General features: G+C 39.5%; 1 protein-coding gene across 2 annotated transcripts; it reads left to right on the forward strand.

The window, feature by feature from the left end:
- Positions 1-238: 238 nt before the first annotated feature.
- On the forward strand, positions 239-7,203 carry LOC137978409 (kinesin-like protein KIF17). 2 transcript variants are annotated; one of them, XM_068825318.1, is made up of 4 exons: positions 239-431; positions 2,235-3,510; positions 4,609-5,402; positions 6,908-7,203. In XM_068825318.1, the coding sequence occupies exons 2-4, from the start codon at positions 2,364-2,366 to the stop codon at positions 6,989-6,991; spliced, it is 2,025 nt and encodes a 674-aa protein (XP_068681419.1). In that variant the 5' UTR covers positions 239-431; positions 2,235-2,363; the 3' UTR covers positions 6,992-7,203. The 2 variants fall into 2 exon arrangements, with proteins under 2 accessions (XP_068681419.1, XP_068681428.1); XM_068825327.1 differs by lacking the exon at positions 239-431 and having other exon boundaries at positions 2,018-3,510.
- Positions 7,204-14,725: the final 7,522 nt, after the last annotated feature.

Below are 14,725 nucleotides of genomic sequence, written 5' to 3' on the forward strand. Positions count from 1 at the left end.
AAACATAAATTTCCACTGATAGTCTAGTGTAGCGTGGTGAGATTTGGCACAGTTCAGGGATCATGGTCACTTGATCTCTTGGTTTAAATGTAAAGGAAGTTGACCTTAAACAAACTGAATTTACTCAGCCATATACGCACTGAATATTTGATTTCCAGGGGAGTCGATACACGATTCCTTCAAGTGGTTCACATTAGATCATGGTTCGACTTCGTGAGAGAGCTTAAAATGTGGCTGCAATGTTTGGGTGCTTTAGCAACCTTGGAGATGAACAGGTGGAGAGTACAAATGAGGCTTTCAAACAATGCTTTTTGCACTGTTTAAGTTTTCGCACGCAGAGCAGAACGTTTCTAAATCTAATAATATTTGGTAAACCCTAGGGAATTTTACAGCTTCAGACTTACTACAAAAAAAGCGAAGGTGTTCAAAAGGTATGGAATTTTTACTCACAACCTTGTCCTTAGTACGGTCTCTCAGCAAAGATCAGGGCTCGCGCTAACTTGTCAATATTAGCTGGTATTTCATGGTACCCATTTCAAGCCCGATATCAGTGTTATAACACCATTGTGGGATCTCCCCGGGACACGAGGAGAGCAATGTCAAAACTAAATTGTTTTTCGAAAACTGACATTTATGAGTGATAATTTGCGTTTTTGCTTTTGCCTTGTAAAAAGGACTATGTTGTTATATTTTTGAAAGTGTTGTAGTGTGTCGAGTCTAACAAGCCTCGCTGAACAAGCCCTACTCATTCTGACGTATTATAAATTTTTTAATCATTTCCCAACATTAGTAAGTTCAATGCTCTTTAACTCAATTTCTGAAGTTTTCTCTATTCTTAACAAAGATTTTTTCTTCGTTTTCTGTCACTGTGGCTCTGCTGTAGCTTTCGTTGATCCATCTTCGATTTACTGATGAGTGCAAACAACTGTAAGAAAATTCATTAAGATAACCAACTTAGCTTTGTGATATTTACTTTATTGCAGCTCAATAGTGATAGGCTGGATTGTGTCGGTCAATCTGCCAAATATAAAATCTCTTCCTTTTCCGACTGCAACAATCTTAAGGAATTTTAAATTAAATCCGATGAAACCACCGGCAAATTTTTTTTCTTTTATTTTCCAGGCCATTTTGCGTAGTTTCATTTTCATAATTATTCATGTAAAAATTGTAGAACCCTAGATATTTTATAAGTATCCATTAGCCATAGTTATCCCTTAGGCGATTTCACTGAAATTGATTCCGAGAAAGAAAATTGTCATCTCGAAGTTGGTCTCGGGTACCAGTTACACGGATTACTTACGCTTGGATTTGCTTGAATGGAGAGAAATTAATTTTATTTACAATCTCGAAGTTTCCCAGCTAATTCCAAGAGGGCCGAGAGATAGATACAAGGTTTCAAGCAAAAACGATGAAACACCTTCCATTAAAAAAACCCCCCAAAAAAACCCAGATTATTATTTCTGAATGCAACACGTTGCAGCTAATGTACTCAGCGCTTCACAAATTGCAGGTAGTAGATGAGCGCATTATCAAGGAGACTACTTATATCTGTCCTTGAACAAGCCCTTTCCTTCCTCGAGGCCGTCTTCAAGGACAAAAAAATGTCCTGGATTTAGACCTTGTCTACTATTATTACATTCAATGGGTATATCCCAGCAGTAAAAGGGATAAAGGGAAGCTATTGACGTGTATCATGTTTTAGATATACTTTAAAATGGTCAACCTTGTGCATGCCTTGTACTGTGGTCGCTCGTTTTCTCAGGGTTCTTCCTCTCTCCTAAAATCAAATAACACTTTAAAAAATAAAGACAACGAAATTGGATAAACACAGAACATTTGAATCTCAACTTGAGGAGACTTTATGTGATAGCCATCATAAGAAGATGCATGTAATTACCTTAAATAGCTCAATTGGAAAAGCTACATACAAGCTTCGTGACTTGGTGAAAGGTGGCTTATCTGGTAAACCGTAAGAGCAAATTAGTGAGAATCTAGTTCGTAAGTAGTAACTAGATAGTAAGTAGAAAGAATCTAGGCAAAGTCAGAAATTCTACCAAGATCAAATCGTCTATACACATAACGCATGACCATTAGGTGTTGGAGATGGGTTGCCTAGGGCTGCCAAATGAAGAACCTTCGCTTTGTACAAACTCAGATTTTACCCCTACTTGTCCAGTTACAGACCTCTATACTTCTAATCAACGCTTAATATTTTTAATTTTCTTGTTTTGCAGCCTGTAAAGTAAAAACACGAGAGAAAAGGTTAAATTTTGAGCTAATGCCAACGGAAGCACTGAACCGTGTGTACCTTTTCCAACAAGCGACTGTTGCTGACTTAACGTTTCCGCACGGTGAGACTCAGCATGAGTGAAAGTGTTAAAGTTATCGTTCGCTGTCGACCACTAAATGAGAAAGAGCGGGAAATGAATACGAGATTTGTAATAGAAACAAACTCTTCACTCCATCAGTGTAGCATTAAAAAACGGGCAGACGACGAAAAGTCTTTCAAGACTTTCACCTTCGACGGAGTTTATGGGATTGCTAGCAGCACGGAGAAAATCTATTCTGAGATCGTACGCCCAATTGTAAATGGCGTAATGGAAGGATATAACGGGACAGTATTTGCTTACGGGCAAACATCGTGTGGAAAAACATTTACCATGGAGGGAATTCAAAGCCCTGCAGCACACAGAGGTATCATTCCTCGTTGTTGTGAGCATATTTTCAACGGCACTCGCCGGCAAAGTGTAGGAAAACAAGCCAAGTATATTTTGCGTGTCTCTTACCTGGAAATATACAATGAAGAAATAAGGGACTTGCTTGTGAAGCAGAGCAAGTGCAAACCAGAAATCAAGGAACACCCCGACAAGGGAATTTATGTCAAAGGATTATCCAGTATAACTGTTGATAATTATTCCGATATGCAGCACATTTTAGAATCGGGAGGAAGAAATCGATCAGTAGGTGCGACCTTACTGAATGTGGATTCATCAAGGTCGCATTCCATTTTCACAATAGACCTCGAGGCATGTTTTCGCGCTTCTCAAGCAGAAAAAGAAGTCTATCGGACAGGCAAACTCAACCTCGTGGACCTTGCTGGTAGTGAGCGTCAAAGTAAGTCAGGAAGTAGTGGTGAACGCTTCAAAGAATCAACGAAAATAAACTTGTCTTTATCGGTTCTTGGAAATGTTATCTCTGCTTTGGTGGATAGGAAGTCAAAACACGTGCCTTATCGCGACTCCAAACTTACAAGGCTTTTGCAAGACTCGCTTGGCGGAAATTCCAAGACGCTAATGGTGGCTTGTGTCAGTCCAGGGGAGAATAATTACGAGGAAACGCTAAGTACACTGAGATACGCAAAGCGTGCAAAGGATATAACGAACAAGCCAAAGATCAATGAAGATCTAAAGGACACAATTATTAAAAGATATCATGATGAAATTCAACAGCTTAAGAGAATTATTGCCCAAGAAATTCCAGTTCCCAGGCAACTTCTCAGTGAGATTCAAGGTAGGAAACGCTTGTATAATGCCCAACAATGCACTTCCAATGGCGCCTCGCCAGTAATTTAACCTGGATGTCCATACTGCTCGGCTAATACAATAAAACCAATCCGACACTGAACCAACCACGCTGTCAACACGCTACAAGTTGGCCTTGTACTTGTTCGCTCCAAGAAGACAACCTGACATTTTTGCGATAAGAGGCACCTCATCACTTCTTCCGTGTCAATGTATAATGCATGTCCCCCCTCCCTTCCCCCGGAGAAAGTATTAATCATAATCGGATAGGGATAGGACATATTGGAACGCCGCTGCTGGGTGGTCTTGTACTAGATAGCTCTTAGAAGACACACTTTTTCTGCAATTAGAATCACCTCGCTACTCCCTGGCCGGTCGATAATGTATGACCGGATCCCCCTGGAAGGGAAGTTAGTTGTCAGCTATAGTGGGAATGAGCTTCAAATGAGGATGGTCAACCGATTCCTATTTCGATACCGACTCACAATGTGCTTTAGCTCGGAAATGAAAAAAAAAAGGGGTGATTGTGTCCATGGAGGTAGAAAAGTACAAGGTTTCTCCGAATCTGTTGACCCACGTTGTTGGTTCACTGGACGAGTGGTTAACCCCCTTTTTTTATTTTTTTAAATTTCTTTTCCCAACTGTTTCGCAGAAAACCACTGTTAATAGCCATCCAAATGGGATTGGGTTTGCAATCCTACATAAATGAGGCAATCAGTTGTTTCTATTCTATTCTATATTAATCGTGCTTGTTAGCAAAGTGAACAAATTTCATTTACTTGTAAATTGCTATGGCATCGGCACCTGCCCTGTGGCAAACAGAAAACACAACACGCCCCGGGCTACTTTACAACAACTGCCTAAGTTGTTTCATTGCCTTCGATGATATTTTTTCCTTAAAGAAAAACATGTGTTGTGCTGGCACGGTTTCCGAAGCTTCTATTGCAACTCAACGGAGTCCTGTATTGTATGGTATTTAATCGGTAGTATTACTTAACGTATTTAGCAGTTGCGTCGCCAGACAGGAAATAATAAGTGTTTCGCCGTTAGGAGGCATCTTTTTTGCATCATGCTTTTTTAATTTCAGAGATAAAAAATGAATCTGTCGATACAATTTTGAGCTTTCATCAGGCACGAACACGCAGGTGTGAGAAGACGGAAAAAATGCAAACGAATCAATCAGAAAGGACGGGTGTAATTGCGGAATATCAAACAAGACTCGTTGAGACCCAAAAACTGCACATAAGGGCTTGCCAAGAGTCAACCACACTTAAAAGGGAACTTGATGAACTAAAAACACAGCTTCAAATCCAGCAGAGAAAACTTGATTACGAGGCAAGGAAAAGCATCCTCGAAGAACACAAGACCGCGTTAATGATGTTAAGAAGCCGACGGACTGCAGAGGGAGCAAACATATTGCACACTGGGAATGAGCTGAGAGAAATAAATGACACTGCATCATGTCGACGGGAACAAGAAGATAGACATGCATCACCTGTAGAAATGTCATCGGTTGTAACGTTACCAAGGATGCTGACACCTGAACCTTCTAAGGAATCAGCTTTCGGTCGAGAAGAAGTGGTAACGGAGATTCCAACAGGGGTAGACATGACACCTCTTCCTGAATTGACCCTTGAGCCAGATATACCTTGTATGGTTTCGGTTGGTACATCAACTGATGATTTATTCGAATTAAAAATTGACGTCCAGTTACCAAATGAGTATGAAGGAGATATAGAGAGATGGCATATTCGCGAAAATATGCTTTGTCGTGGAGATGCCGAAGGACGCTCTAGAAGCGTGTCACCGTATACCGCGGAAAAGAATTACGCTGGCAAACAAGAGTGCAAAGGAAAGAGCGGGTTTTTATTGGATGAAGAGGTAAGAGAAAGGTAAAGTTTTATAAAGTTGAGTACTCTTCTTCTGGATGACTGACTGAATGAAAATACAGCAATCTTGGGTTTATGATCAATGTATCCTGTTATTTTTCACTTTTCTTACATGAAAAGTGACACAATTCTAGTCAAATTTGGTAGAACTGGGCAGGCAGACGTTTTTGGATGAACCTTAATTGGTTTATGTCGTAACTTAGTGAAGGCCCAGTAATACGGGCGACATTTTTCGTGCAACTTGTCGCGCAACAATGTTGCGTTACAAGTTGAGATGGTTCAGTTGCACGTATTACCACCCTGTTGCGCAACAAATTTTCATGTTGCGCAAGAAGGTGGTAATACGCGCACTAAACCATCACAACTTGCAACACAACATTGTTGCACGACAAGTTGCACGAAAAATGTTGCCCGTATTACTGGGCCTTTACGCGGTAAAGGAAATCGAGTAAACGAAATATTAACGATAACTGCATGGAATTCACTTTTGCTGTGAACACCTGTTTGTTGAGTTTTTTTCTGAAGTTACGCTGAACCAGTAATTCCGCCTCAAAAAATTAACTTTAAATTTAACAGGGTAAGGAAAGAGAAGATTAGGCCTGAAACTCGGATCATTTGAGGCTGGTTTATACGTAGGACGCAAGCATAAGCATAAGCAGCATACGCAGGGGCATTAACTTGTTGTAAATTAGTGTCTTTTGTTGTAATGAAAGGTACTAATTATCAAAACGCTACTGCGTCTGCGTATGTTGCTCGTGTTTATGCTTGCATCGTACGTGTAAACCAGCCTTAAGTTCTAAATTTTACGTATCTTTAAAGGAGGGGCAAAGAGGTAGAGGTCATTTCATTAAAACTAGTAGTTTACTTAACTACACCCAACTCAGTGGACCCTCGATTTTCTTACAGTAGGGCCATGATCAATGATATATGTATCACTTCTCGTCTGTGAACCCTACCGAGAAATGACCAAATCACAATCGAGGTTTTACTTAATGAAATCGGAACGAGGCATGAATTTTCAAAATCCTTTGTACCTTCGAGTTTGGATAGGATGGCCTGTGAAATATACTTTTAGTTACCATATCGGCTCATTACTTTCATGCTTATTCACTTGCCTTGTAAAAATAGTCTTCCCGGTGAAAACGCAATCGACCTTAAAAGGTAGATATACCCTTAATATGTCTAGAAAACCGACAGCGAATTGGTTGTTCTCTTCATTCAGCCCTCCGTTGTTCGGAAGGTGAGAACGCTATCCCGCGCTGTATAAATCACTATCCGGTAGATAATTCAGATGATTTTGATATGGCTTATTTTCTGCATAGTGATGATGTTTCCGGCAGAGGATAGCGCCTTACACCTTTTGAACTACTGAGGACTGGTTGTTGAAATAAATATCGAGAAGTGTCAGAATAAAGCACCGCGGTTCAATCATTGACTGAAAACCGCTGAAAGGAGTTAAGCGGAAACATCCCTCATACTTTTATGTTTCCGTTTCAGGGACCAGCTGATTTTGGATTATGCTGCCTTTGCCCTGAGCGGTCATTTTTCGGCGAACGGCTTGATGGTTTTTTTAAGAGATAAGGAAAAAACTTTACTGAAAAAAATACAAAGACATCTTTTGACTGATAAAATCGTTTTCTTGTCAAGGTAAAATTAAAAATGTTACCTTAAGATCTGATATTCATTCCGAGCCGGCCATCCACTTAGATATGAGAAACTGAAACTCCCCAGTAACTCTGTATAACCCCGACCTAATAACGGCGAGAAGTCGACTTTTATTCGGGCAAACCCTACACGCATGCAGATATTACATAAAGTGTGGAGAGGCCAGTGTTTGGGAATATGATTTATCACAATTTACCAACCAATTTTGGTTGTACTTCCGAAAAAAATACCAGAGAAAGGTCCTTCTGCTAATATTACCATTCGCCTCTCGACGTGTGGGTGAGTAATATATATATTTAGGCAAGTCTAAAAGTGGCACTCCTCAATTATTACGTTTTTGTTTTCGGATATTTGTATAACTACTCATTTTTCGTCACCATTGTTCAGTCTGTTTTCTCGTGCTCGTGCTTACTCTTTCTTCCACTGCTCATAACTATAATTTCTAGCCCTTTGGTTGGGCTCGTCCCCTGCTTGCTGTTTTTTTTTTCGCTCTCTTACTCTCTGTTCTTTCCTCGTTGTACGACATAATAACAAATACTTAGCTTGTTTTTGGCTGCCTTCAAAAAGTTGATTTTTGTACTAAAACGCAGTGTCAAATGCAATACGCTGGCCACGCAGCTTCCCGCCAAAAACGCGGCTTCCAGTCCATGCAACAACCCACCAAAACATGCGGGTTTTGCTCTACATTTCACTTATTACTGGGTTGCCAGTATGGCAAACCCAGTCGAAATCTGCGTTTCCTTTGTTGGTTTATTTATTTATTTATTCGTTTTTATTTTTTCCTTGTCGGTAAAAGTCTTGCCTGTCACTCCCCTGCTAAGTGCTGTCTTTGTGCATAGAGCCTTCTGCGCGTATTTTCTTAGGATCGAGAGGGTAGTGGGAAATGCGTAGATTTCTCTGGTGGACACAGTAGAATGATTAACGTAACCGGCAATGGCGTCAAAAGTCATGTAACGCGAATGGCGTTTTAATGGATCTTTAAACAAAATATACCCTTATGGAGCTCAATAATGGAAAGTCAGTTGGATAAACTAGGCAGGCGGTAAAAAACAAACACCTGAAATCTTAAAAGCGACGAGAAATGAATTTTGACAACAATCTATCGCCCGTCGAGCCGAATAAAAGTGAGCTGTATTTCTAATATTTTACCAAGCGTGCTGTTATGTAGAACACTGAAACCGAATTGAAAATTTTCTGGTAACTTATGGGTTCAACAAAAACAGAGAACGAATCGAACACCTTAAGTGGATCTGTGATCAACTCTGCACAGTCTTCAGGTAAGAAAATAATTGGGAAGGTGACAGCCAAGAATTATTTGAAAGAAAGCTTGTGGTTTATTTTGTGCTTCGTTATTCCAGGAAAAGGTTCTTTATGGAAACGGTTTGATCCTGAAATTTAGTTTGTTGCAATATTGCGCATATTTGACACGATTGAGTTTCTTCTCTTCACGCACGTAATGAAATAGGAAGGGGTTTTTGCCTCTAATAGCAAATATGTTGTTTGTTTCAAAAAATATTTCGCTGGAAAAGGTGGCCTTTATGAATTCATCCACTCGCAAAATTACCTCCAGAACCTACTTTTTGCGTAGAATAAGCTTTTAGAATGATGTTCTTGTCTTCTGTGGTGATACTCGACGATTCGGGAACATTTTGTGAAAAAATATTTATAACGGGTCACACGCGCAACTTGATCGCCCGAACTTGCCGATTATGCATAATATCCACTTGGCCTTTTGACATCCCATTGAAAAAAAGTTCACAAAATATTCGTGGACCGGTCGATTTCTCCGAAATTTGATAGGATGATTGCTAACGAATAGAGAAAGATTTTTCACGATAACTAAAAATTCGTGAGTTAAGCATGAGAATTCGACGAAGAGGTATTAAAATACGACTAAATTTGTTGCGTGCGTTGCTATTTTTGTGTTTTGCATTTGATTGTTGTGCAAATTTTGACAGAGAATATTAAATTATGAAAAAATACCTACGGATAGATCGTTAAAAGATCTTTATTTTTAGTGGTTATTTGAATATAAAAAATGAAACGCTTGACGAGAAATAAAATTTTTGTTAATATTTGAAAGAAGAAAAATTTCGCAGGAATGCGGTGAAAATGAGTTAACAAATTTGCATACGTGCGTTGAAATGTTATACGCGAGGAGAGAGCAATTTTATTTCCCTGACAAATGATTGAAAGGTAGCCAAGGTTTTAACCTCAGAAAAATATATGTTTTGTCATTATAGTGTAAGGTGAAGTTTATTTGGGAAGCCAACAATATTTCTTTAACTTCCTGGTTAGTACTAGTGCGAAGATTGTTTACATGAAAGTCACGTTTTTTGCGAATTTTGAGTGTCATGAAATTACATCATTTGCGTGACAATATATCCCTTTACGCTAACCCAAAAACATTAAGATAGTACCAAAATTCATAATTATTTAACCATTTCTTCTACTTTTGTGCTTGTCAGCATTGTGATTTGCGATAATTCGCAATTCTGTTTTTTGTATCTCATAGATGTTTAGATTTTCAATTAAATGACCTCTCAACCTCGCGATTGTGAAAATAGTTCACCCTGAAGTCAAAATAGATACGTTTGTCGGGAACCCGACAGAGAAGGCTTCCTGACCCTACAGATGAAATGTAAATATTCAGTTACATATTACAACAAAATTAAAAAACCAAAGACGGACGTTTCTTGGCTAAAAAGTACGTTGTTTTACTCTGAAAACGACGAACGTTAGCATTCTTTCCCGCACAGGCAGCCCAAGCTTGGGGTACGATTTATAGACTTTGTATGGGAAAATATACTTTGAGCTTATGCACCAGTCAATTGAAACCCCCACCCCCAGGTACCGGGGAAGGGTGGGGAATTGACATAGACCCTGGTCAAAAGGCATCGAGACCCCCACCCCCTGAGGCAGAAATTTAGATCAAATTCCCCCAATACTTGGGGTAAGAAATTTAAAACAATCCAACATTTATTATGGAAAGAAATTTCAAATGTTCTGCTTTGGGTTTGTGAAGAGTGCATTTTAGTTACTGGTACAATGCCAATTAAAGACACATTTTTTGTTCAACCATTAAATATGGGCAAAGCACCCATATTTCATTATTGCTCAAGACCATCTGATCACAAAACTGTCTCGGCAACGTTCAAAGTGAAATTAACATTACGTTGCATATCAAGCATACTAAATTTGCCAGGTTCATGTCAACTTTAAAGGAACCCAAGAATTCAGATTGAATATCATTTTGCAGTGGATGGTGAAGTCAAAGAATGATATGCGTGGATTAAAGCAACTCTTACCTCCGAGGGGAGTGGTATTCCGATTTCCGACAATTTATGATAGGTGTGTCAATCAATCAAGGTTCTCAAACCCTGACCCTATTTGAGGGTAGAGAATCGAGATTCGATACCCTCTTTTAGGCCCATACAAGCAATAAAGGTCCCTTTAAAATCGTTTTGTTAAACTTGAAAACGTGTATTCAAGCGTGTAGTTCAGTTTTAATAAACCGTATCTTTTTCGTTTTGCGGGTTGGGGTGGATACTGCAATTTAGTGACCCTATCTAAGGAATATCTAAGGATACCAAAAAGGATATCCTGAGCACCTCAAAAACCCTACCCTATCGGGCGGCACATACCTATATAGCGTATATAAGAGAGTACTCCCCCACTCCCCCACGGGGGGCTCTTAAGCCTGGTTTTCACTACCGACGCAAGCACAAGCACAAGAATAAGTAGCTTATGCTGGTGAAAACAAACGTCGAAATATTAAAGCATTAAATAACAACCACGGCATCCGCCATTTTGCTCAAATGCTCAGACGTGGAGAATCTGGAGCGAGTGCTTTAATTGGCCAGACGTAGCAAATTTCCTGGTGCTTACGCTGCGTTTCATTTTCACACGACGCAAGCGAAGGCAAGCATAAGCGCAAGCACAAGGAAAAGCAAAAAGTTTGATCCTTATGCTTGTGCTTGCGCTTTTGCTTGCACTTGCGTCGCTCGTGAAAACCAGGTGTTACCTTTCTCAGGTTTTCCGCCATCTTTAGATACTCGAATGCCAGTGCAACACTTGCCCCACTTGCGGACGGGACCCAAAGTCAAAATCAGTCAAACATACCACCCCCAGGGAACAGATTGTTGTTCAAAAGCGCTTCAATGCCCCTATAATCCCCCACTCTTCCCCGGGACCTGGGGGCTGGGGGTTTCAATTTACTGATGCATTATAAATTCTAAAGTAAGCTGTAAATGTAGAAATAAACTTCACTTACCTCTACGTACAGTTGTCGTGGTGTTTTCTGTGCAATCGGAGGGCAAAGTGTGTCCGTTTTAGACGGGTTTGTGGTTTACGAATTTTTGCGATGTTAGTTGTTATGAGGGGAAATGACAACAAACGTACCGAATGCGCACTCTGATTCCATGATTGTGCTGTGCGCCTTCCATTTCTCCTGGTCAAACGAGATTCTTCAGTCTACCGTCATTTGGGAAAAGACGTCTGCATTAAAGGAAGGAGTCCGAAATCTGTAAAGTGTAGAACAAAGTTTATATGGCCGAGACTTTGCCGTTCTTGGTCTTGGTCATGTCTGGCCACAGAAACCATGCCCCTGTGTCTACATGAATATTCTTTAGACGATTGAGTTGTGAAGGGTCCGGCTGTGTTTGGAGGTCTGAATTTTAGAAAAACCCCTGTCAGCAAACGAACACTTTCGCGGTGTAGCAATATTAACCGATCATGCAAATTTGTATCTGTTTTTAAAAGAAACTACAAAACCATTTCCAGCAAAAATGTTATTGGCTTTGCAAGCAAAAAACATTCGATTTAGTTGCTTGCATGAAAACAGACACAAAACTGTTTCGGCCATTTATTGTTGACTTTGGCTTCTAGCTTTGTTATCACTTTTTTTTATAAGAATAACCTTTCTTATAAGAAATGCTGAGATGAACCAATATTTTAAGAACGTTTTAAGAACACATCCAATATGAGAGTCCGTTAAGAACGACTTTCTTTATTTTGCTCATTTCATGTGTGAGCAGTATAAATAAAGGTAGAATAAATGTATAACTGTATTTTAACAGGAAAATAAACCCAAATACTTGGGGACACACCACAGGAAACATTCCTGGTCACGTCCGCATTGATTTATTGAAATTCTACACCACGGAACTGTAAAAACACATTAAGAACGTTTTCAGGATCAAATCGTCGTCGTTTGCACTTTTTCTCTGCCGCTTTTGTTTTTGATGAGATCGATATGCGCATCCTTTTTCTGTTAAGCATGAAGGCCGATCCACTCCGAAAACATGCGTCCTAAATTCGAAGAATAGTAGTGACAATGAAGCTGGAGGAAAGCTAGAACTTGTGAGAGATCGACAGCTATAACCGGAAAAAGGTGGCGTCCTCTGATTGGCCAATTATGGGGAAAGGTGCTGGGGCTAAAACATTAATTCTTGTCTTGAAGATAACAATGTAAAGATTACAACTCCAAGGCGCTTTGCTTGATTGCAATCACATTTTGACAGTAGCTAGATAAACCTATTTCCAACAAGCCAGTTTTGAGGGATTTTACAATTCGAAATATTTATTCCATGAGACCCTTTTTTGCGTGGTTGCTCAAATGTTTTAGTTTGCGCTTTCGATAATGCTCTGACAAGAAAAACAAAGCATTTTCTTCGATAATAAGTGGCCACATTTAATCCAAGAGTGGGGATATCTGCGCCGTAAACGGAAAGCGCTACAACCTTTTCAATGAAGACACCCCTGACGGTACACGGAAATTTGAATTTCTACTTTTGAAAAATTGAAATATTTTACCAGTTAGAAGAAGGAGAACATTACCTGAAAGCTAACCGTTGTAAATAAGTGTTTTGTCTCTCGCACTATTTCTCTCAGCTTTACGGTGTCCAACAGATTTATTTTTTATTCATTTTTACCAACTGTCCAAAATTCAAATAAATTGGATAGTTTTCTCTGGAACTTTTACTTCAGCTTTGAACAAACCGTCCAATTTGAGAAAAATCTGGATAGTTTCCATCAATCAATCAAATGTCAAGATAAATAAAAGAACCGAGTATTGGCCAATCAGGTTGCAGCTATTATCACTGCTGTTTTCTCCAATTTGAAGGTTCACACATGGTGCCGCTGTATTTGCCATGTTCATCTGTTTTTGGATGCTATATAATTATTATGACTACATGCTTGTCCATTTTGGAAATAATTGGATTCAAAAAATTCCTCGGCCTACCAAATTTCATCGCCTCTTCTCTCGTGCTCTTTCCTGCTCTTTACTTCACTAACATGATTTTCCGCCAGAAAAACGCGGGTTGCCAAATGCAACGCTGCCACATGATTTCCCGCCAAGAAAAATTGCCCGAACACTCCCGTCTACAACGGCTGTCTTGCCTTCCCACCTCCACCCCGACAGTATGTACGCACGGGCGTACGCTTACGTTATAACGGTCTATAACCAAAATTTCTCGCATGGATCCTTAGATTTCCCAAAAAATCTTACCCATGGTGTTCTGCTGAGCTATTAAAATATTATCAATTATTGAGCGACTTCGTGCCCACAAGCAATACCGCTAGCCATGATTACCATGAGAAAAGCAACTTCGTACCATTTCGTACGAGTATGGTGCTCCGCTTGGCGGTCCTTCGGCCGCCGGAGCTCCGCTATAAGACTAATAGTAAAATGTATTGAATAAAAGCTCACTACAACGAAAAATGGATATAACGAACAAAGTTTTCCACGGAACCTTAGCCCTTCGAGTTCCATTGTTCAATTCATCAATCATTAGCAACATACGTTATCACCCCAGTTTTATGCAAGATGCAGTAGAGCATGTCATAACATCTTGAACAACAGTGCACTGTCTATCATGATGAAAGGATTTCACTGAAAATCTTCGCAATCACATCACGTTACGTTATTCTAAGTATTTAGTTACTTTGTAGAATTCTTCACGCAGAGATAATTTCAGAGTCCGAACAACATAATTTGGTATTCAGCCTGAGGGTAAAGACTGTGAAGAGCCTGATCGTTAGAAATAAACTTCACGACAATCATCAGGCTGAGTAGTCTACAAGCGTCAACAGCATTCAGTCGATGTTTAACTCAATTTGGTTTTTGAAAAAGAGAACCAGTAAGAATAGGACGGCGATGAGATAATTTTGTTTTTTTAGCTCTTTGTAATAATTTAACACACGTAAGAGTCGGAGTAAAGGGTGATTGCATTTTGCTGGAAAAAGAACAACTAGTTAAGACTAATAATGAAATGATGGATAGGATGAAAAGGAGCAACTGGTAATATAGTTAAGACTATTTCATTAGTTATTTCAACTTCCAAAATGACTCACTATTGACGTTTTTTTGAAAACTCTTTTTGTCGCAATGAGTTTTCTCTACGGAGTTTAAGAAACCACGACGGCTACGGCGACGAAAACGTCACTTCAAAATATAAGTTTGAACTATTTTAAGTATTTCATGATTATTCCACTTTGTTTTTATTATACAATATGGGCGAAGCGTCCTATAAGAGGATTAATACGGACGGATTTGAAATAAAGAGTGAGACTGAAAGATTCAATTGTAGTTTGTCCACGTTGCAGTCAAAACCTAAAATTTGATCATTTCACGTAGTAGTTTTGACG

Source organism: Montipora foliosa, chromosome 1 (assembly GCF_036669935.1).
Source record: "Montipora foliosa isolate CH-2021 chromosome 1, ASM3666993v2, whole genome shotgun sequence".
Taxonomy (NCBI): domain Eukaryota; kingdom Metazoa; phylum Cnidaria; class Anthozoa; order Scleractinia; family Acroporidae; genus Montipora; species Montipora foliosa.

Excerpts from the sequence above, each read along its gene's own strand:
- LOC137978409 (XM_068825318.1), top strand. The coding sequence starts at position 2,364 with ATGAGTGAAAGTGTTAAAGTTATCGTTCGCTGTCGACCACTAAATGAG. Across the intron at positions 3,511-4,608 it reads ACTTCTCAGTGAGATTCAAG|AGATAAAAAATGAATCTGTC; the intron begins GTAGGAAACGCT and ends TTTTAATTTCAG. Across the intron at positions 5,403-6,907 it reads GGTTTTTATTGGATGAAGAG|GGACCAGCTGATTTTGGATT; the intron begins GTAAGAGAAAGG and ends TTTCCGTTTCAG.